Source organism: Necator americanus, chromosome II, assembly GCF_031761385.1.
Source record: "Necator americanus strain Aroian chromosome II, whole genome shotgun sequence".
NCBI classification, from domain to species: Eukaryota; Metazoa; Nematoda; class Chromadorea; order Rhabditida; family Ancylostomatidae; genus Necator; species Necator americanus.
The window spans coordinates 24,290,299-24,311,500 of NC_087372.1; the positions used below are offsets into that span (position 1 = coordinate 24,290,299).

Below are 21,202 nucleotides of genomic sequence, written 5' to 3' on the forward strand. Positions count from 1 at the left end.
GAGTACCTCAGGTCGAGAATGCTCGGCAGTTTAGCGCAGCGAAAAGTTGTTGTCAAAGGTCCCACTCCCTCTAGATATTTGACCTAATTGGGTTGGGCTTTGGCAGTGGCCAGGACAACAGCACCTTTCCAATATCCAAGTAACTTCCGCAATGTAACTGTGCAGGTTCTATAGTTCGTACGTGACCCAGCGTGCCCCTCTGTGTAGAAAAGAAAGTGTAATTCGTACCTTCATTAATGTTTTCAACCTGCGAGAGCAATGTTCGCTACATTGCCAAGATTTATGACTCACAGCAACGATACAACGCAGCCGCCTGTCGCCCTCAATGACTTTTCCCCTTTAAATCCAAAACTTTGAGGCAAATGTGTTGAATGCTCAGGACACAGCGTACCATCAACGTGTGGTGCACTATTCACCCTGACTTCATCCTGAATTTTCCTCATACTTGTCCACATGGCACATATGGTGCTATTGCTCCTCTTTTCTTAGCTACAGGCCAACACATCAAAATGTGTCGGAAGAGGGAGTTGATTACAAATACATGGTTTTGCGAACATATTCTTCAATCAATAATTTTATTCACATATTGTGAATAAAATTAGTATCTACATTTGTACTACTTGTTCTATTTATTTTATATTTATGTCTCAGAGTTACGGCGGTGGAAAACCTTGCAATTGTGTTTTCTATTAGTGCGTATACGCGATTTGTGGGTGGGAGTTTTAGATAATGTTTGAAATTTTTGAATGTTGCCCTCTTTAGGAGTAGAAATATATAATAATAATAATAATAATATATGATATGATATTTCTGTTTCTTTAGTAGTTAATATGGCTTAAGTCGTCTTTTTTCCTATGTACCGCACATAGTCGCATCAATCATAGTTGGCGGAGCTAACTACACAAGTGCCATACGACCTAAAACACAACCAACACATTGTATATGAGGAATAAGGGCTAAGGCGCATGTGGTTTGTTTAATCATTCTGAGTGCACCAAAGCGTTTGAGATCACTCCAAGATTTCGAGCATTTAAGAGAAGTTTGTGAGTCCTCTAGAATGACTTGCGAATATTTGGCTTGTCCAATTAGTACCCTTTTTTACGGACAGCTACGACACCGACCTATCGACGTCGCAAAAATGAAAGGTTCTCTTGCCTTTGGATGGGGTCGAACCGTTGACCGCTCGGACTCAGTGGAACCTCTCAGCACCGGATATATTTGATTATTATTTGACTATTAGACGGATATTCGTGGTTTCATTTTCTTTGTTCTATTTACAAGCATAAGATTCCTCCAGAGGGAAATTTTCCTCACTAGCAAACTCATCACCGTTACTGACGGAATCTATTTGGATCTCTTCATCCAATTCATAAGAATTGCTTCATAACTTCCAGTAAGAGACTCATCCTCCTTTTCATCTCCTTTAGAGCATCTTTACATGGTTAAATAAATTACCAAAATCATTGTAGTTTTACGAACTCACGACATCCAAATCTTTTTGCTTAAGCAATCTCTCGCTCTTTGCACCGCCGTGTGGTGTTGTTTTCTACTGAGCAATCCTTCAATTTACGTACCGTTTCATCGTTTAAACACATTACGAGAAAAACTCCCCATAAACTTTCTCATATTGATGCAATAACAATCGCATCACCTAAAGAATTTGGGAGTTCCTCATCATTCTCCTCTTTGTGCACACTTGCAAAATTCCAGTTGACCCATGCCCTAGCTTTCGTTTTCGTTCATCTCTTCAACTTTGGTGTTCATTTTAATGTGAACATTTGAACAAATAAATGTTTCTGAAACAAAAGGGAAATTTGGACTTCCCAACTCATTGTTTCTTTTAGCTCGTTATTGCTTACTATTATATTTGTATTTACTTATTTCCATGATAGTTGTGTTGTTTAAGGTGAATTTCCCAAAATGTTCTCTGTTTAATAGCTGTTTGTTTGCTTTATTTTGACCCTTCTTGCTTCAAAGTAAGTGCTGCCATTTACTTGCAGGAAAAAGAACACATAACAATGGGATCTGCACCTCATCAGCTCTGATAAACTTCTGAAGAAAGCTATGCCTCGCATGGCGGAACGCCTTGCGAACACCTTCGCGGGTTCAGACAATAATTCAGTCAATCTCTACCAATTACCTTCATCTCATGTCGTCATACGGTACGTCACTTTCAAAGCGGCATACCACGTATCTGACGTGGTGAAGGAATCCGCGCGAAAATCTAGGGATGGGTTGTAGATTGCGGGATCAGAGGTGTTTCCGCTCGTCACTTCCTTATCGTAGTAAAAAACGGCGTGGGAACCGGTTTTCATTAGTTTTTACCAACTAGGTTTAACGCTCCTACATCTACACGATCCTCTCCTCTGCAGCCTACTCATTGGTTTCACTTGAATAGCCTGGTGAGGAAAAACCGCTCGCTCGTGGACGCGGTGCGTGCACAATGGTGGCGTTTTGCGACGGAAATCGTGAAAAGGACACCTTTCACGCCGCTTTTTACGACGAATAAGGAGACATGAGCGCAGATTCCTTCACCACGTCAGATTCTTGATGTGCTGGCTTTAACCTTTAATTCTCAGCATTATGAAACAGTAACTATATCGGAAATTTAGCGAAATGACCTTCAGCGGTATTCGAAAACGTGGCAGCTGTCCCAAACTACGCTTTAACTGCTGTTTCAGTTGTGTTGCATAGCTTGTATGAGGAAGAAACCGGAAAAAGCTTTGATCTCATAATGGGATCGATTTTTTTGAGACAAAACTCCCCCGAAGATGCTATAGTATTCGATCTCTTCCCAGTGTAATTGTCTTTAAAAATCCCATTCTAAGATTCGGCTTTTCTTGCCGTAAATTCCTCTCCAAGGCGAAGACGAAATACTTGAAAGTGTTTCTATTGACACTTAAACTTATTGCCTTATGTTTTCAAGGAGAAGAAATTAGCACCTCACCTAATCAAGTTCACTCGTTTTCCAACTGTCAATTATCTTAAAGTACTCTCTTCTTTTCCTCATCAAAAAGAAGTCGAAAATTACCGTGTTCCTTTTCCACCGGATTTCGTGTCGTTTTCACTTCTCCATCTAGCTCACCAGCAAATTCAATCTCTCTTTCGCCGCGCTCTCCATCACCGACCAATCGAAGGTTCACTCTCAGTGAGTTCAGCACTTAAATTATTTTGCTTGCAACTGCGATCGCACGTAGAAAGGCACATTGTGGTCTCATGCTTCGTTGTAGTCGAGACTTCTTCTGGAGTGTTGGAGTTGGATAGCGAGAAAAATGATCTCCTTGATATTGTAAGGGAAGCTAACATGGATGGCGTACGCCACCTGAAAGCGAGCGATCCACTCTCCAGGTAAGCTCTACGCGTAGGCAATCTGAGTTCATATATGTTTTCCAGAAATACTTTTTTTCAGATACATATGGTGTTTCATTATTGTAATATTCGTTATACTTGCTCTTGTCCAAATTTATTTCCAATTAGCATTATTCTATTCGGAACCGGTAGCCACCAATATTCAGGCGGAATATCCTTCTTCCATTGCTTTCCCCACTGTTGCAATATGTAACAACAATCAGTTCAGGTAATTTCTCAACTGTTCATTTTTGCATGGTGTTCTTTTAATTTTTTTCTTCCAACTTCTTTGACTTTTTATTTTTTACAAGCCAAGAAAAGTCTGCCTACCAACAGTCTACTCACTCAAATAGTCAGTATCCTTCTTCTAAGGCTGCAAATTCTTCTGAAACACATTGTAAACTACTACAGATAAAAAAGCGGGACCGCAAGGAGAAGCCTGTAGGTAGCATAACATAATATACGTACAATACTCCTTGCTTCTCCTCAATTTACGATATGTCAGGCCTAATCTTTCTTTCGGCAGAAAACAGCTTTCGATTTAGTATAAGGTTCAAAATCATATAAAAACAGAGACACAAAACAAATGCGAAGAAGCGAAAAAAGTAACTTTCTGCGGCGTGATGAAATTAGTGGACAGCAAAGAGGAGTCGTAGTGTAGCGAAGTGTAGTCGTTCTCTAAAGACAGATAAAACATGTAGAATTCTCTTAAGATTGACCTACATTACGGGTGCAAGAATACTCAACAGGCGGGCACGAGCAAGTAACGGTACCCTGAAATCCTTAGCAGGGAAACCGAGGAATATCTTTGAAGAGGTGACTTTTTTTTGTTACGCTTTCGCATGGCTAAATTTCTATGCGCAGTTGCAGGTAATAGAACGAAGTTGGGACATGGATGCGGTCCGTTTCCTTCGCAACGCAGCACATTGGAAGTCTAGAATGATTCTGGGGTGTGTACGACTCAGTGGGTTGATTGATTGCTAAAAGATGTCAGATTTTTAGATGTACATGGCCCAATGGAACAAGTTGTCGTCTAAGCGACTTTAAGCCCGTTTGGACGTTGACCGGGTTGTGTTGGGCGATAAATACAGACCCTAAAAATCCTCTACAAGTTGTAGGAAGTGGTAAGTATTCCTGCCTTCAAGGTATTCCTGTTTTCGGTGAAAGAAATATAACTTGAGCGCCATCTAGTTTCTTGTACCATTTTGAGGTGTGGGACATTCTATTCGACTTCTTCTTAACGTTGAAACTTATGAGAGAGTCGACGCCTGCACAACACATTTCCGCACGAAGTCACTTCCTGGACTGAAAATTCTTATCTACAATCAGGTAAGGTTCCGCGATATCTCATTACCTGTCACCCTACCGATGTGATTGTATTTTGTGGAAACCATAACTAAGCTCTATTTCTCGGCTTTTAACCTAGGAACAATTTATCCCTATTTTTTTGGTGAATAAACAGTAAGAATTGGGCGACACCATCAGGGATTATTGCAACTCTACTCTCAAATCCCTTATTTCTCATTGTATATCTTTCTAGATTTGTCGTTTCAGTCGGTACAGTAAATCTATTTCTAGCTTTGAGCCCTCTGTTTGTGTTTAAGACAAGTCAACCGCTCACGAGTCACAACGGCGTCAACATCCCTTCTGGCTATGCCATGGATATTCGGTTCCGGATGCAACACGTGAGTGATTCTTTTCTGACTGCACTCTCTTCGATGCATATTTTGGCCAAACCAGCAGAACTCTGGTGCAGATGCGTGCGCGCATGGGCTTGTAGAACGGCGGTGGAACTAACGGTTGCAGTGGAGGCGGGACCGTCGCTCGCTCCGCTCGAACCCTGGATATGTGTGGAACCAGGGTGGCGTTATGACTGCAACCACTGCTTCGACAACGGGCTTCTCCAGGCTTCCGGTCATTTCGACCCGACATTATATTTGTATGGAGGTCCATACAGAGTCATATTGATTTTTTTGTCTTGGACAAATTTTGGACGTAAAGATTGTGGTGTAAGATTTATTTCCACAAGAAGGACAAAGTCGGACGTTTTCATTTCATTTATAAATATGATGGAAGCGGGTATAGTGCAGCGGTGAGACGTCACCAATAAATCTGTGCAGTCGATGGTTCAAAACCGTCGTAGAACAATCAAGTCTTTCATCCCAGTGGGGTCGAAAACTTGGTACCAATCTTGTCTGAAAAGATGAAAAACCGATTTGTGCTTCAGCTAACAACGCGATTGAAGGAAGTTAAGGAAATTTAGTAGGAAAAGGTAAATATGAAAATACCCTGCAAAACTCTGTAATCTGTATGCGTCGCTTGCACATCCACCACCCTATTCTGAGTAGAAATTGATTTTGCCAGAGCATCCGTAGGGAATAACAAATACCAACCTCCATGTTCTGTATCTTTTGTGTTTATGATAATTAATTCAGCATATCCGCCTGCCAGGACAGCATTGCACTACTGAAACTCCTGAGCACATGGAGGCTGCTCAAGACTTCAATTCCTCACTCAACATACGCACGTGCGAAGTGCGCAAAATACTGAGGGAGATTGAGTACGAGTGCGAGTGCTCTATGGCTAGAGCCTTCACTGATCCACAAATAGGTTTGATTTCGTACTTCGTTTCGTGTGAATTCGACTGCCTACAAAACTTCTTATTCCTCTCAGCATCAGTGAAGCCTTGTAGTGTTGATGACTATTTCGGTTGTGTCCGCGCAGTTGTGAGTAAGGCTATGGAAGAGGGTGCGAGGAGAGACTGCCTTCCACCTTGCGAATCCGTTGACTATACACCATGGCAGGTGCATCAGTTGATGTGTAGTAGATTAATTAATTCAAACTAAACCAACATAATCTTCTTGAGTTCAGGACCTCAACAGACTTCCTCAGAATTTGATGCCAGCTCTAATCGAAGGTCATGAAGAAGAAGATGAGTCAGACGTGGAGCAAGACGATATGGAGGAAGAAGTGAGGGAATAGATATCCTTAGATATTACTAGGTTGATGAGTGAGTCATGAGCGTTTATTTTCAGACTGAAAATTGCAACTTTAAATTGAAACTATTTTTAAAATATTAGGACCATTCGATAGTGAATTGGAAAATCAAAGTGACGAAGTCTTGTAGAATGAAAAATTATTTTTCGAATTTTACATGACATTTTGTAGCTTATGTAAAACGCTTTTTGTAAGTAATTCTAATTTCTATGTGTTTTTCTCACTTTGAAGAAAACTCAAGACTTAAACTTTCATTTTATAGTTTCACTATAACTCGAAAAAGTCTTTGTCGGTTTTTTTTGAATAATTTCAATTACCACTATCCGTGTTTTCCTTTAAAACATCATCGTTGAGATCAACTAACTAGCCTTTTGCAGAAGTACCTGTCGCTGATGAATCGAACTGATGAGAAATTTTTCTTGTGCGAAGAAAATGCCTTCTTGGATGCCACACAGGTGAAACAAGGTTTACTTACTTTGAATAAAGGTATGACTATTATATTGACCATACAACTACTTGTAATGCATCTAAATAGAATTTACCTGGGTTGTAAAAAAACACATTCTCTACACAAAAACCCCGTTATTAATGCTACTACTGAATATTTGCAGGTCAATCGGTTCCAATATCTGTTTTAAAAAACTGTTAAAGAACCAAAGATTTATTCGAAATAAGTTCAGCGTACCACAAATTAGTCGAGTTTGAGATTTTATCACGAATAGATAGAGAGTAGAGTCATAGTTCACGATTAAGAACTTGACCACCTTCAGTTCCTAACAGTTGTGTAGAAGAAAGCGTGTGAATGTGAAACTGCCTTGTTTACACATGCTTCCACAATGCGATGCTACCTACTAAGTGGTAGAACACTGGCAACGCCACAATCATAGGCGTAAGTTGCGCCACGTCACGTAAATTGCGTCATGCGGCCAAGGCAATTTCTCACGTTTTTTCTGGATTACCAGGCAAAGTTCAACTTGATCACGCTTTTGATCGTCATTTAAACTTGACCTGTTCTGAACTAAACATCGTCAATTGACTTACTTTGACTTAAAGGCATCACCCCACGAATCTGAGGTGGTACGGATTTCAGGTGGAGTATTCTTATGCGCGCTAGTAGATTATGGGGGGTGGGGTGATTCCTTCCATTTGTTCCTAATTGCCGTAAAAAAAATGGTCCAGAGGATGCGGCGCGTGCACAAGGTTGGCGCGCTCCAATAAAATAGCGCACCGTATCGTTCGAAGCCGTGTCGTCCGGGGCGTTTTTTACGTCAATTAGGGAAGAAATGGACAGAATCACCCTCCTCACCATAATCTACGGTCCTGTATACGAACACTTCACCTGAAATCCGTACCACGTTGTTATCCTGCCAAACCTGACATTCCGTTTCAACTACTTATCGATGAAAATTTTTCTCAGGCCCTCGTTTACCACGTCAATCCAAAACTTTAGTTTTCTACCAGGTGGCCTTTTCCAGCTTGAACCCGACAGACTTCTCAGAACGCGACCGAAAAGGCCAAAATAATTTTTTGTAACTACTTTCGATGGCGGTGCGAGATGTTCATACCTTCTACGCGTCATGCGCCGGTACACCACAACCAATTTCCGCGTAAACATCTTCATTCTGGCATACCTTAGGCTAAAAGCAGCCAACCTGCAATTAAGTCTCTCCGTCACCGTAAACGGTGCTGCCCAATCCGTACATGGGATGGGGTGAACTGCAGATAGGTAGACTCACAGCTTGACTTCGTCAATGATGGGGGTCGAGCACAGGCATTTCGTTAAGGGGTTAAATGCAGAAATGCTTAGCGGGTCTTTGCTGAATATCCTTGTCGTAGCTGGCGTTGTTCTTCAGCATACGGCCCAGCTAACAACTCATCAACGAGTTCGACCAGTTGCCCGTACATCTTGATTCCCGTTCAAGGTCTCAAGGAGAATCAAATCTGCTTGCAATTATCAGTGCGTAGATGTATTCCATAGATGAATTATGATAGCGTGCCTCCTCGAATCAGGTATCCTTTTGTCGATCCATGTTGTGACCTTCGTCATTTCACTGACCCCAGACGAAAAAAGATATTTTAGCATTTCTGTTCTAATTTCATCATCTCCATCAAACTTTCGATCGTCCACCTTTTGGTTACAGAACAGAACCTCCGACACAGTCGGTAGTTCTTCGCTAACCTCATGTATCGCTCTATGAACGTGCTCGAGTTCAGTAGTTGACGGCGCTCGCCGGTTCATTAACGTCTTGAAGTGATCCCTCCAAATTGGTAGTGTTCCTTTCACCAACAGCCACTTCATTATTAAGAACTGGTGAACACCTTCTCACCTTTTGGCTATACTGTCTTAATGAAGCATAGGCTCTCTGCGAGTTCTTGTCCTCAAACGATTTTTCAAAACTCTTCGCTCCCAACGTCCATTCGCTTTCAGAATCTTGCTGCAGCTGACGGCAAAATTTCCCTCTCAAACGCTTTTCCTGGTCAGGATCGCCAGTGTTGCGAGTGATGTATGCAGAATTATACTTGAATCTTATTGCGGCAGATGCAAAGGCAAATCTCATCAGCGGTGTTAGAACTGGATGCGTTTCCTTTTTAGTGTTCTTGATACACTTTGTGAAGAATGTCTGCATCGAGCAGCTTTTTCCTGATCCACACTCCATATGAACAGATACTCGTTGACGGAACTTCGTTTTCCATTCTTCGTCTATCAGAACTGTCATTCGATTCTCGGTTGACTAAGAACTGCTCAGCTTGCCTTGTGGAACCATCTCTTGAAAATGAAAAGTGTCCCAATCAGCTCTAAATATTCGAGCTTCCAATTGAGGAATGTTCCTCACCTGGACTTCATTGAGTTGAAGTTTGAGAATTCTCATCTTCCGCTAGCGCTAAGGCGACAAAAGGGTTGACGTTTACCACGCAAGCTGATGACACCAATGATTCCTCTTGAACGTGATGATGAGGCACGTCTGTTCATAAAAGTCACATAACTCAGACGATGTGCGCTACGCTATATTCTATGTACCATTCTATACCATTCTCGAAGCACATCGGATTGTTGCTTGAGTCCCATCTGCTTATTCGCGTTGATCGACCACCTGCTGGTTGAGTGCCTCAGACATCAAATTCTTGACTTCATCATAGAAGGCGTCCTGATCGTTGTCTTTGGCGGTTTCCACAGGTCTATGAGCACTTACGATCTAGGACTTTAATCTAGTAACCTTTGATCGAGCAGTCGTACAAAGGCGCATCTTGACGACGTTGAGCCAAATTCCTACAACAAGTTGTTGCAATAGTTTCTCAAGGCCTTCCATCTTCTTTCCATCATTATTGCCGCAGTAGATAGTGCAGATTCCGGATACTAAAGACGGGCTGGCCTCTAATGCATTTTTTCTGTAGCGCAGCAAAGAAGCAGGGATTTCGTAGAAGCCTAGAAAAGCATTAGCAAGACATTAGCAAGACTTGGCCAAATTTGTCATGACGCATGATTCATTCCGTTTGGCAGCAATGTCACAAAATGCAGGTTGATGCACAGCTACTCGTTTCCAAGTTCACCGTAAATAAGAGATTGTTTCACTCAATTTGATTTTTCCTACGATTTTAGGCCTCGAGAACTTGTTAGCGTAGTACTGTCCGTTCTGCACTGTTATGCATTTTATAATATTCGTAAATCCGATGACATGTAGGTCTCCCATATAAAACGAGACGCTCACCGAGCCTACGAAAAACAAGCTCGTCACCAGGAGGACATTTTTTTGAGGACGAAGAGACGTATTGCACGGTTGAGGATGGCTCTGTGGAAGTACGTAAGTTGAGGTTTACCTGGATCTTACTTGAAAAGTCCTCTTTTTCACGAATAGTACTTAAGTGTTTCCCAAATGAATTGGGGATGGCATGGTGAAGATTTCATCGGCGTATTTCAACGACTTTCGGAGGGCGCGGCGTGCTTTGCAAATTTCAGGTACTCGCTACTGTGGAACTTCTTACTTAGTAACTGTTGGACAAAATTCGAATAGTTGTTATAACTTAATTAAATACCAGCGTTCGCCATGAAACTATCTCTTTGGCAATGGAGAATCATCCGACATACAGCGAAGAGAAACGCGCCAGTCAGCTTTTTTATGTGAGATTCTCTACCGAATAATTTCCTAGCAGCGGCAATAGACTTTTTTGCAGCTGATTGATCCTGATGCTCAAAAAGCGAGTCCGAAGAAATTCAAAAGTATAGGAGATCTAAAAAGATTTTATGGAGACCAAGTCGATGCATCACTCAGAGCGCTGCAGGATGTTGGGGAGACGGTGATAGTAGTTTTCCAGAAAAAGTCTTGTCTGTGGTTATCTTTGCGCCTCATAGGTCGAGAAGCTGTGGCATTTGTTTTCACCATCGACCTATGAAGGTGTTGTTCATGACGAAGCAGTAAGAATGGATCGTGTTGTTGAGTTGATGACGCAAGTGAGTTTTATCGTATGTTGATGCTTGGGCTGAATTGAAGTTTCTAAACAATATTTCATTGCTCCAATTGACTTTATTCATTTCAGTACGAGACAGGGAAACTGCAGCGTCGAGTGTGGGCGGAAAAAATGCAATCCAAACAGATGCGACATTTTTTCGAAGATGAATTCTCTGAAGTAAACTCCTTGTCACAAATGCTAGGAGTTGAAAAGACTTGAAAAGCGGGAACATTCATTAATGGCACTGAACGCACAGTTCGAAACGTCCCAAAATCTGAGGTTTAAAGACAGCGCACTGCGACATTCACGGTATTGGAATCTCCACAATTTGCTAGGCTGTAGGTGAAGTGTATGAGGATGATGAGACTCAATCACCCCTAGTGATCCGAAAAAAAGGAAAACGGCCTTGTGTGATCAGATCTCTTAATCACGCAACCACTTACGCAACTAAACACATGTAGCTCCTCGTCCGACGCTTGTAATGCTGATCTAACTTAAGTAAGCAGTAGAAAGTGCTCCGCTACCACAATCATAGACGCCATGTGGATTGCCATCGCTCTATTGCCCGTGATAAGTTGCACCACAAGAGAGAAATGAGCATTGAAGGCTGTTTCAGACGCCTTTTTTGGGTTAGGAAATGGATTTGGGCATAACAACATGTAGTTGGGGGGCGCGGGGAGGCACTCAGGCGTCCTTATTTCTCCAAGTAAGTAACCAGATCAGTCGGAGCCCTAAGGCCCAAGCATTAGTCTTAGAGGACATGCAAACTGAAGCTACTAAGAGACTGGTCAGATTTTGGAAGGAACCGAGGTAGGTGAAGCAGAAAATCACTGCAGAGGGTCCAAAGAAAAACGAAACGTCTGGATGGGACACAAATAGAAGGCTTATTAGCACGCAACTCATTCAACTTGCGTCGGTTCACCTCGTTCGCGACCACACAATGCGAAATGCAAAGACACATGAGACCTAAACCAAAATAGATACTATCAAATATTATTCTTACGTAACATAAACGTGGATGACATTTTCTGGGATATTCAACACCTCACTATGTTTAGGGTTGGTACCAACCGATTGTTCACGATTTGGAACACTCTCTTTACAAAGTAATAGTCGAGCTCGAAAAGGAACTCTGGCCAAAATTTCAAAGCTATATGTCCGATGGCACTGCCATGAAGGTATACTTTTCTTATTTGAGTCTATCTGACTATAACTAGTGATATGTTTACCTATTACAGTAATGTCAAAACGCTTTTGAATTAGGGGTCTGCAGTAAGACCCCGTTGAGCCAGTTTTGGTTGCGCGCGGTGTGCAGTTAGACGAGTTAAAGTGTGGGCTGTTGAGCAGTAGGGACGGAAGGTTTATTAACTTACTCACAGTCTACAATAGCAGGCGTCTTGTATAGGTGCCAGTTGTCCGCATGATATAAAAAATAAAAATTAAGAAAGAAGTACAAGTATATTAATAATAATATGATAACACGACTTACTTGACTTAATCGACTAGTTGGCGGTTGCCATCTTCGCTGAGGCGTGTCGTCCTTGAACACAGCTCTACCCAACTTTTTTCGTCCTTGAACACAACTCTACCCAACTTTTTCAGCTTCTTTTACAGCAAAGAATCCATTCATACGTCATTGTTCCATATGCGGCGAGTCGCTGGAACTGAAGATCGAAACTAAATGTTCGACAATGTCCTGCAATTCAACGTAACAAAGCGGAAGTAAAACAAACAGTTTGATTGTGTGCTACTTTTTTGAGCAGAACCAAGACTGGTATTGATCCTTATTCTGGCTAACGTTTCGTCGTCGTCGCCTTCTTCAAAGCCTGGAGAATCAAAGACACGTGTAATCTACTCTCTCAAACGCCTCGTCATCCTACATACAAGCTATGACTTAGCAAACAAATTATTCAAAAACAACGTCAGAAAAGCAGACCACCATAGCTCTCACCTTGATAGCAACAACATCGTGATGTTAGCGGACCGCCACTTGTTAGAGCTGCGCAGCTAGTAGAAACTAGTGACGATGCCCCCACCTCTGACCTCTTAAGTCAAAACCCGCGAAGGTCTTGATATGGCGCCAGTTCGTTGGTCACAGATGAAGACAAAGAGTTTTTATTCAAGCTCCAACGCTCCTCCTAGATATATGACCTATTTGGGTTGGTTTTTGGCAGTGTGCTGAACAGCAGCACCTTTTGGCAATATCTGCTTTTTCCGCATATAACTGTGCACGTTATACAGTTCGTACGTGTCCGAAGCGTATACTCGAATCCTTGATTGCATCTAATTTTAAAACGGCCATCGCGAGCGAGTAGCAATCAAACTCGCATACGCAGCTTTTTGACTTACTTAACATAATTGGCGGGCGGGTGTTACAGTTCACGCACACCTCGGTGAAGTTGCGGATAACCGTTACGCGGTTATCCCCATCCTCGTCGGAGAGTGTTGTCCCTCACACTCCCCCCCCATTTTTTTTTTTTTTTTCTTTTAATTTTTTTTTTTTTTTTTTTTCCCCCCTCCCCCCCCTTTTTTTTTTTTTTTTTATTTTTTTTTTTTTTTTTTCCCCCCCTTTTCCCCCCCCCCCCCCACGTGTTTCCTCCCCCCCCTCCCTTTAAAAGAAAAGAAAATGAAAGGAGACGATAATCCGAGTCCATCCAGAAACTGTTTCTCAAGAATACACCATGCTTTCGTCTTTTTGCCTTGCTATGAAATCGGGCACTAAAAATTGTTGTTTGAAAGAAGAACAGCTTCCATTGAAAACATAAATAGGAATGAGATATTTCGCCACTTAGAATTATCAGATTCGCTATACACAATTTTCTGATTAACATCATCTTGGTTGACATCTTCAAAAAGAGAGCAATGTCAAATCACAAACACGCGAACGAAGACCCTTTCAGCAAATCTGTCCCCCTTCCTCCAATATGTTAGGAAATTCATTTGTCAATTGGATCTGTTTTCTTTGTCTATCCGTTTAGCGGGGCTTCTTTATGCTGAAGATACCCATAGTAAAATAAAATGCTGTGAATGATAAATCGTATTTCATACGTGAGCACTCATTAAGGCCACTCCAAATAACCTTCTATAATCTTCTAGGGTAAAATAAATGAGCAAAAAACACGAAAATTTGCAAGGAATTCTCTGTGTGGTCGATTTCTAAAAGTGAGATGGAGCTACATCGAAATTTCAAACATAGATCAATGCGAGTAAGTTAAGAGAGCACTGTTTGGATTTTTTTGGTGCTGCTCTTATATTTTAAAGCGTTGCTTAAAAAATTACATGGATAGTCTAGTTGTAGCATAAAGAGCTAGAAACTCGCAAATAAACGGGTTTCTAAAGGCGTTTTTACGGACTACTAATTTGTTAATCTGATTAATTTGATCGGAAGAACGCACCCTCTTATGACTTCTTTTGGTACCAAAGTATAACTCTAGTCTAACACTACATTGCTATTGTGGAGGATACTATTTTGCTTCCCATGCCCTCACACATTATTTTGAGAAAAATTTAGCCAGATGGTAGTGGAGTGCGTTGACTCAGTCGGGTGCACGTGCGAAACAGTTTGCTTCGTCCTATTTCTTAGCCACTCATCTAGGCAGAAATCTCTGAGCGATGGTGTTCATCCTCACACTGAATGGAGCTGGCTTTATGAGGGGTTTACGGCTGGACATGATGCGATATGGCATAAACGTGCAAAGTTGGATGGTTTCTAATCACGTTATTATTAGTGACAATACGTTGCTGAACAATGGCTGTACAAGTATGGACAATCTTCATTACTGCGTCTCAGTCTAGATGATTAATTAAAGGCATCACTCCATGAGTCTGGTATGGTACGGGTTTGAGCCGGGTATTCCCTCTACGGGGTCGTAGATTGTGGGGAAGATGGTGATTCCGTTCATCTTTTCTTGCATCAGTATAAACGGAGGACCCCGGAACGCTGTTTCTCATGGCGGTTTCTGTTGCAAAGCGCAAGCTCTATGCCCACCTGCGATTCGTCCGGTTTTCGATAAAACGTTGTTTACATTGATACAGGGAGAGATGAACGGAATCACCCTCTTCCCTACAATCTACGACCCCGTTAGGCATTACACGCCTGAAACCCGTGCCACCCCAGATTCGTGGGGTGATGCCTCTAGGGAAGTGTTCAGTAAGACTAACATCAACATTACGGGACGTAAATTTCTGACCCGATTGTAGATAGAGCGTGAACAAGAACATTTTTTAGATTGGTGCCGTCCTATTTTTTGACACGGTCACGGAAGAAAATAAAGAGAAGTTTAAGACTCTTGCCTTTGACATGTACAACTGTACTATTGGCGAAGTCAAAACATTAGCCCATGAAACCTTGAAAGACTTCAAACGACTTTATCGTGAGCTTCAGGTTCGATGACTAATCATTTGTTTTCCTTCCTACATATAATCCTCATAACCTTCAATTTAGTCATCATACACGAATCTATTCAAAAAGGAGTTGACTGAGTACTTGGAGAACTTCGAATTCGGGACAAAATTCGTTAGGTATGTTTAAGAGTGTCTTGCATGTAATAGTGGGCAAGAGGAAACGTGCGGCTTGACGGGCATGTGAGAGCATCGAGGATGTCGCCACCTTTTCAACACCACCGTTCTTCTTGCTTTGACCAACGCTTCAGAAACCTGGGCGCTTCGCAAGCAGGAGGAAAACACGATCTGCGTGATAGAATAATAATGCAAGGAATATATTGCTTTACACGACTACAAGAAAGGATTCGAAATTCCGTCACCAGATCGAAGATCAGAGACGCTGACGCATATGCCAAGAAAAGTAATATTAAGTGGGCGGACACGTGATGAATTCAACGACAGTCGTAGGAACGGAGCCGACTGGATACCATCCAACGCAACGCAGGAAGACCGCGCAGGTGGCCAGAGCTGTTCGCGAAGTCCCTGTAGGAAAAATATGATGCTCTTCGAGTATTTCTCGAGAAGGCCAGTGTGCACCCTTTGCACGCGACATTGGGACAAATGGAAGTGTTACTGGTGCCCGCTTGAGCAAATTGACAGACAACGGGAGCACAGAAGATGTTTATGGGAATTCCTCATGTCTGCTAGAACAAGAAATGTCAAAGGATGTCAAAGGTACTCGAATCTTTGTTTGTTTGTTCACTTACACATTTGTTCGTGATATCAAACTGAACAACTTCTTCATATACTCTTAAAGTGTCCCGTTTTTTGTCTGCTAAATCCTCAGAAATTCATTCTTAGCGAAAACTTCGCAATGGTGAACGTTTTTCTACAACAAATGCATTTGGAACGCTGGAGCCAAGATCGAACATATGGTTTCTGGAGTCTCGCATGTGAGGAACTATTGTATCACCTTGATTCTTCATCAATTTCTAGAGACTTGTTTGTTCCCTGTCACCCTCTTCAACGCTCAAGAGTCTAAAGTCTAAAACTGACATATCTCGTTACCATCAGCACTCCTTAGAAGTACACAAATCTTGCAAAATCACTAGTTTTGTATCAAAATGGATCTGTGCCGAATATTCCACTTCTTAGGTGATGTCGGAGGAGCCTTGGGCCTGTTTCTTGGAGCAAGCATGTTGACAATAATTGAGCTTATATACCTCTGCTACCAATACAAAATTTGTGGGAAGATCGCCAAGAAAACCGACAGGCATATCAGAAAATGGCAAGGATTACATTTAGTTCGACGTTTTCACTTTTCATTATCTAATTAAATGAATGAACAACATTTTGACGCAGAATAAGGATCTTGAGTTGTTTCCATCATACGGCATTAATATTTCTGGTTTTGAACATTCACTTCTATACTTTTTGTTTTTACGTACTTACATATATGGGGACTGGACTACACTATTTCAGGGACATCTTGACAAGTAGAGCAAAGAAAAAGATCAAGCAAGTTTGTTTTTGCACACATTTCTCACTTACGTTTTTCACAGATATTAAGAGCCTACAATGAGCGTCAAGCGTCCCCCCGTGATATGGTCGGTCAACCTCGCTAAGCTCTTCGGAGCTCTTTATTCTTCGCTTTTTTTTTAAAGTTGTTCGCTCTTCCTTCGTGAAACTCAACGTGTTAAGACCATGTCGTCTTAACAAAATGATTTGTGTCAGTTTAATGGTTGATTTCGCTACTACAGCTTCATTAAAATTTTTATTTGGAGGGAAAGCTTATCATGCTCAATGACTTCAAAAACAAACGAGATGGAAACCAAATTATTATAAACCATTTACGATCTTTAGGGAAATGCTGTAGCCGTAAAAGAAGCTGTTAAACTGAGGAAAAGGAATTCTGGTGTAACTACGATCACGAAGGAAGCTATTTATAGCAAATAAATAAAGTGGATAAGGAATAAAGTATCTGGCGTTAATCCATTTGCTTGGAATGTGCCACCGCGTTTACTTCAACACAGAATCGTTTGAGTTTAAAGGCATCGCCCCACGAATCTGATGTGGTACGGATTTCAGGTGGAGTATTCGTATACGGGATCGTAGATTACGGAGAGAAGGGTGATTCCGTCCATTTCTTCCTAATTGCCGTAAAAAACGGTCCGGACGATACGGATTCGAGCGTTCCGGCGTGCTACTTTCTACAACGAGTTCGGTTGGAGTGCGCCAGCCTTGTGCACGCGCCGCATCTTCCGGGCCGTTTTTTACGGCAAATAGGAAAAAACGGACGGAATCACCCCCCGCCCCCTCCATAATGATGCCTTTAACGAACGTGTGACTAGCCTATAAAATGAATTTCCGGGACTAGCGGATGTGCCAAGTCAGTGTTTTTTATCGTCCAAGACAAGAAGCGAGGTACCGACTTATCGAACTCAGAGGAATAAAGGACTCTGGTTTCGAAACATCGACCTTACAAGCAACAGCAGCGAAAGCTCTTATCAACTGTGTTACTCCCGTCCGGAAAATGCATAGTTGCACAAAATATGAGGGAAGTATTCAATCCTTTGGAACCAACATTCTAGTAGCGAGGAAAATGAGAAAACTAACAACATAGAAAACTTTAGTTAGAACTTATTTGTGCAGTATAGACACAAAAAGAATGAAGCATCAAAAAACACAAAAAGGATAATGAAAGCTTCTAGAGCTTATCCAAGCTGATAGTGATATCAGTGGAGGAGGAAACGGAAATAAAAGAAGCTACCTGTATCTGTTTGTGTATGTTACGTAAAAAGTTCTTTCGGTTCACTTTGGGTTCTTAGAAGAGGAGTTTGGCTCACCTCCCCAGAAATTTGCTTTTAGAAACATACTTTCACATATTCACAAAAAGTGTTAACAGTTGTTTCAGTTTGAATTTCTATTCTCCTTGGTTACTCCTAGGGTCATTTCAGAAATGAAGTCTCCAGTCTCTGAGCAATTATTATGCTATAATGCAACGATGGTAGTGTTAGCGTATGGTAGCGTAGGTCTGTATCAAAACGCCCTTAAAATATGAATTATTCGATCCTAAAGTTCGCAGTAATCTTAAGAATTCAAGAAGAACCTTGAAAAAGAGAAGTTCGGTAATGCAAATTTTTTCAGTTGGGATCATGGGTGCCAACACATGAGTTATTGCAAAAGTTGTCAATCGAAATCACTCAAGAACAGTTATTTATCCGAAGACCTTGAAACCTCATTAATGCTTAATCCGGAAGAACGAGAGGAACGGTGGAGAGAATTAACTATTAGACACCACATATCTTCAACACCTGTTACTATTTATTTCCAGACAAAAATCTTCATGGTTAGGTCCCCTCTCGGACTATTCGCCAACATACGCTATGCGAAGAAAAGCAGATGTGGAAGATCTTCTGGATTTTATGGATGCTAAGGAAAATTCACGAGCTAAAAAATATAAGAACGATCCTGGAGAGCACAGAAGTAAATAAATACTGAGTGAAATGTTCTTAACGTTTACGCCGAATCAGTTCTTACACAGGAATTTTTCAGGTTCCGACGAACCTAATTTAGTGAAGCTTCAAAATGGGAGACTACAGAGTTCTAGAGAAGGAAACAACAAACGTGATAGGTGCAACAACATGGCAGTTCTCTTCAACTAGTGTCTACTTGCAACAAATTATATTTGTAGGTTGGCTGACATAATTGAAGACGACAGCGGATTAGAATCGGATGAAACTGGACGTTTGAAGAAGGCACCGATTGGATCCCAATCGATGCTGCCTGAACAGAGCAACATTTCATCTCCACGGGTAATCACATTTTTGTTAAATTGTCCCAAAAGTAATTACAAAAAACAAGTACGCGAGATAGAAATATCACTATTTTTGGTAAAAAAAAATGTAAGGGATTCTGCAACGTATACTTTGTGTACAGTGTTTTAGACAGTGTGACAAACTACTGCTGCTCAGGTTGTTTCTCGCGTAAAAAATTGCGTAACTACATGAATTTTCGCACTGGAAAATGCTTCCATTGTTTGCGCGGGAAAAGTTTGGTATTCATTTGAAAAGAGCTCGCGGTAACAGTTCTGATGCAGAAGCACATCTCAAACGATGCGAAGGCGCTTTTTGCTAGTACAGTGACTCCTGCTATCGCATTACTCCACAGTTAAACATGGTTGTGAATCGAATTTTTTAAATTTAGTCGTGAAATAAAGCTTTCCAATTCTGAGACATGATTAATCCTTTGAGAAATCAACTCTCTCTTTGCTACTCTACAGCAGTTGCCATGTTGCTGTTTTACTGATCTAGTATGAATTAAGAAGCCTCCCCCACAACCGCAAGAAGAAGAGGAGAACTCACAGATGACTGACTCGTTTGCGAACGCAACACCCAAATTATTTTGTGATCCCAAAGACCGTCAAACAACGCTATGAAGCTTTCATTTCTACTAAATTAATCTTGGTTGTGATGCTGTCAGCAGACCGCTTTTGTCGTCCTGAGAGTGATGATCACTTTTCTATTTTCACACAACATTTTTTTTTGCTCTTAAAGATGTGAAAGTTCTTAAAGGCAGCATAACACGAATCTGAGTGGTGCATATTTCAGATGGAGTATCCGTATACGGGGTCGTAGATTATGGAGACCGCGGTAGTTCCGCTCATCTCTCCCTGCATCATTGCAAGCAGCCGCCTCCGGAATGCTGTTTTGTACGACGCCATGTATTCCACGCTCCACCTCTTGCGCCGCCTCCGCGATGCAATTCGTCGAAAATCGGACTGCCCCGATAGGCAGTAAAGGACGCTGCGTGTGCAAGGGTTGCGCGCTGCAATAGAAGGCACCGTACAAAAAAACATTCAGGAGCCGGCTGCTTGCAGTGATTCAGGGAGAGATGAGCGGAACCACCCCGGTCTCCATAATCTACGACCCCGTACACGGATACTCCACCTGAAATCGATACCACCCCAGAATTGTGGTATGCTGCCATTTTTAATGCAATACCTTTTATATCGGTATCTCTTACTGTCTGTTGTTTCCTTTGCCATCTTTAGTCTTGAGGACTCCCCCAGTTTTCTGTTGAGTTTCTTCATGTTCTAGGTTTTGTTATGTTATTACTTACACCCCACTTCAATATAGTTGATGTTGGTAGATTTGATTTATTGGATCTTGGGCACCACATGCTGACCCGTTTTTCCTCACAGTTCCCGCTTCCAATTTGAATCCTAAAAGCAACAATAAAGATTTGAAAGTCTTATGTTCGGAAAAGTGCAGCTGACAACTGTAACAGGCATTTTGCAAATATAAACGGTCTTGAAGTTTTCGCCAGTCAGATGCTGACTTCTCGAGTGTGAAACCGAGCAGGATTGGATGTGCAGCCATGTCGTCATTATGAATAACAAGGCTGGATGTTCCACAACGATGATCACCTACATCGTCGCCCAGTGGTCATCCACAAATGTTCAGTGTGAATTCGCTTCCGATAGTTCCTCAGCAGATGTTAAATTTCCTTCACCACTACTGTTGTAGATGTTTGTTCTGTTTCTGGCGTCAAAATAGTTCGTTTTTAACTACTCTTTTGTGTGTATTGCTGAAGTGCAATAGTAACAGAGGATCATAAGCAGTGTAGAGAGCACGTTGATGAAATAATTATGGCCAAATACTTTTTTTATTACACGGAAAAGTTCTTTTCCTAATGATTACTTCATAAATTCTCATCGTCTTGAAAAACGCCGTGCGAAATTTTCTAGGATACCTGAAAGCGCTACCTTCATACATAACACATGCTCTGCGTCCGCGAGCAGACTCACCCCATCGTCTTTCGAGACAGTTAAAACCAGTTGAACGTTAAGACCTCAGTAGACGTTGTAACCAATCTGATTGAGTAGTAGTGAAGAACGTGAAGAACCGCAAAGGCAAAGGAATGGTAGATGACGAGGACGTCGTTGAGATACGTGAGGTAACGTTAAGATATCCTGAGGAGACATAGTAAGAGGTCGACCATTGTGGCCAACGTCTAGAACACTATG

The 21,202-nt window shown here is 41.7% G+C and overlaps 3 protein-coding genes across 5 annotated transcripts; 2 read left to right on the forward strand and 1 right to left on the reverse strand.

Moving 5' to 3' along the window:
• Window positions 1–2,064: 2,064 nt before the first annotated feature.
• RB195_019286 (uncharacterized protein) lies at window positions 2,065–6,330 on the forward strand (the record flags this gene model as incomplete). Of its 3 annotated transcripts, XM_064187075.1 has the most annotated exons (12): window positions 2,065–2,162; window positions 3,081–3,148; window positions 3,231–3,348; window positions 3,410–3,577; window positions 4,062–4,164; window positions 4,219–4,298; window positions 4,351–4,472; window positions 4,559–4,677; window positions 4,953–5,033; window positions 5,784–5,958; window positions 6,022–6,152; window positions 6,220–6,330. In XM_064187075.1, the coding sequence occupies 12 exons, from the start codon at window positions 2,065–2,067 to the stop codon at window positions 6,328–6,330; spliced, it is 1,374 nt and encodes a 457-aa protein (XP_064042956.1). The 3 variants fall into 3 exon arrangements, with proteins under 3 accessions (XP_064042956.1, XP_064042955.1, XP_064042957.1); XM_064187074.1 differs by having other exon boundaries at window positions 5,784–6,152; XM_064187076.1 differs by lacking the exon at window positions 3,081–3,148 and having other exon boundaries at window positions 2,150–2,162.
• A 2,225-nt stretch (window positions 6,331–8,555) lies between these two features.
• On the reverse strand, window positions 8,556–9,062 carry RB195_019287 (uncharacterized protein; the record flags this gene model as incomplete). Its single annotated transcript, XM_064187077.1, has 1 exon — window positions 8,556–9,062. One exon carries the CDS (start codon window positions 9,060–9,062, stop codon window positions 8,556–8,558), a length of 507 nt encoding a protein of 168 aa, XP_064042958.1.
• A 1,065-nt stretch (window positions 9,063–10,127) lies between these two features.
• RB195_019288 (uncharacterized protein) lies at window positions 10,128–19,612 on the forward strand (the record flags this gene model as incomplete). Its single annotated transcript, XM_064187078.1, has 16 exons — window positions 10,128–10,141; window positions 10,208–10,300; window positions 10,381–10,462; window positions 10,516–10,638; window positions 10,694–10,792; window positions 10,879–10,968; window positions 11,850–11,969; window positions 15,020–15,175; window positions 15,236–15,312; window positions 16,036–16,127; window positions 16,330–16,462; window positions 18,322–18,447; window positions 18,509–18,660; window positions 18,730–18,808; window positions 18,869–18,989; window positions 19,499–19,612. 16 exons carry the CDS (start codon window positions 10,128–10,130, stop codon window positions 19,610–19,612), a joined length of 1,671 nt encoding a protein of 556 aa, XP_064042959.1.
• Between the last annotated feature and the right edge of the window lie 1,590 nt (window positions 19,613–21,202).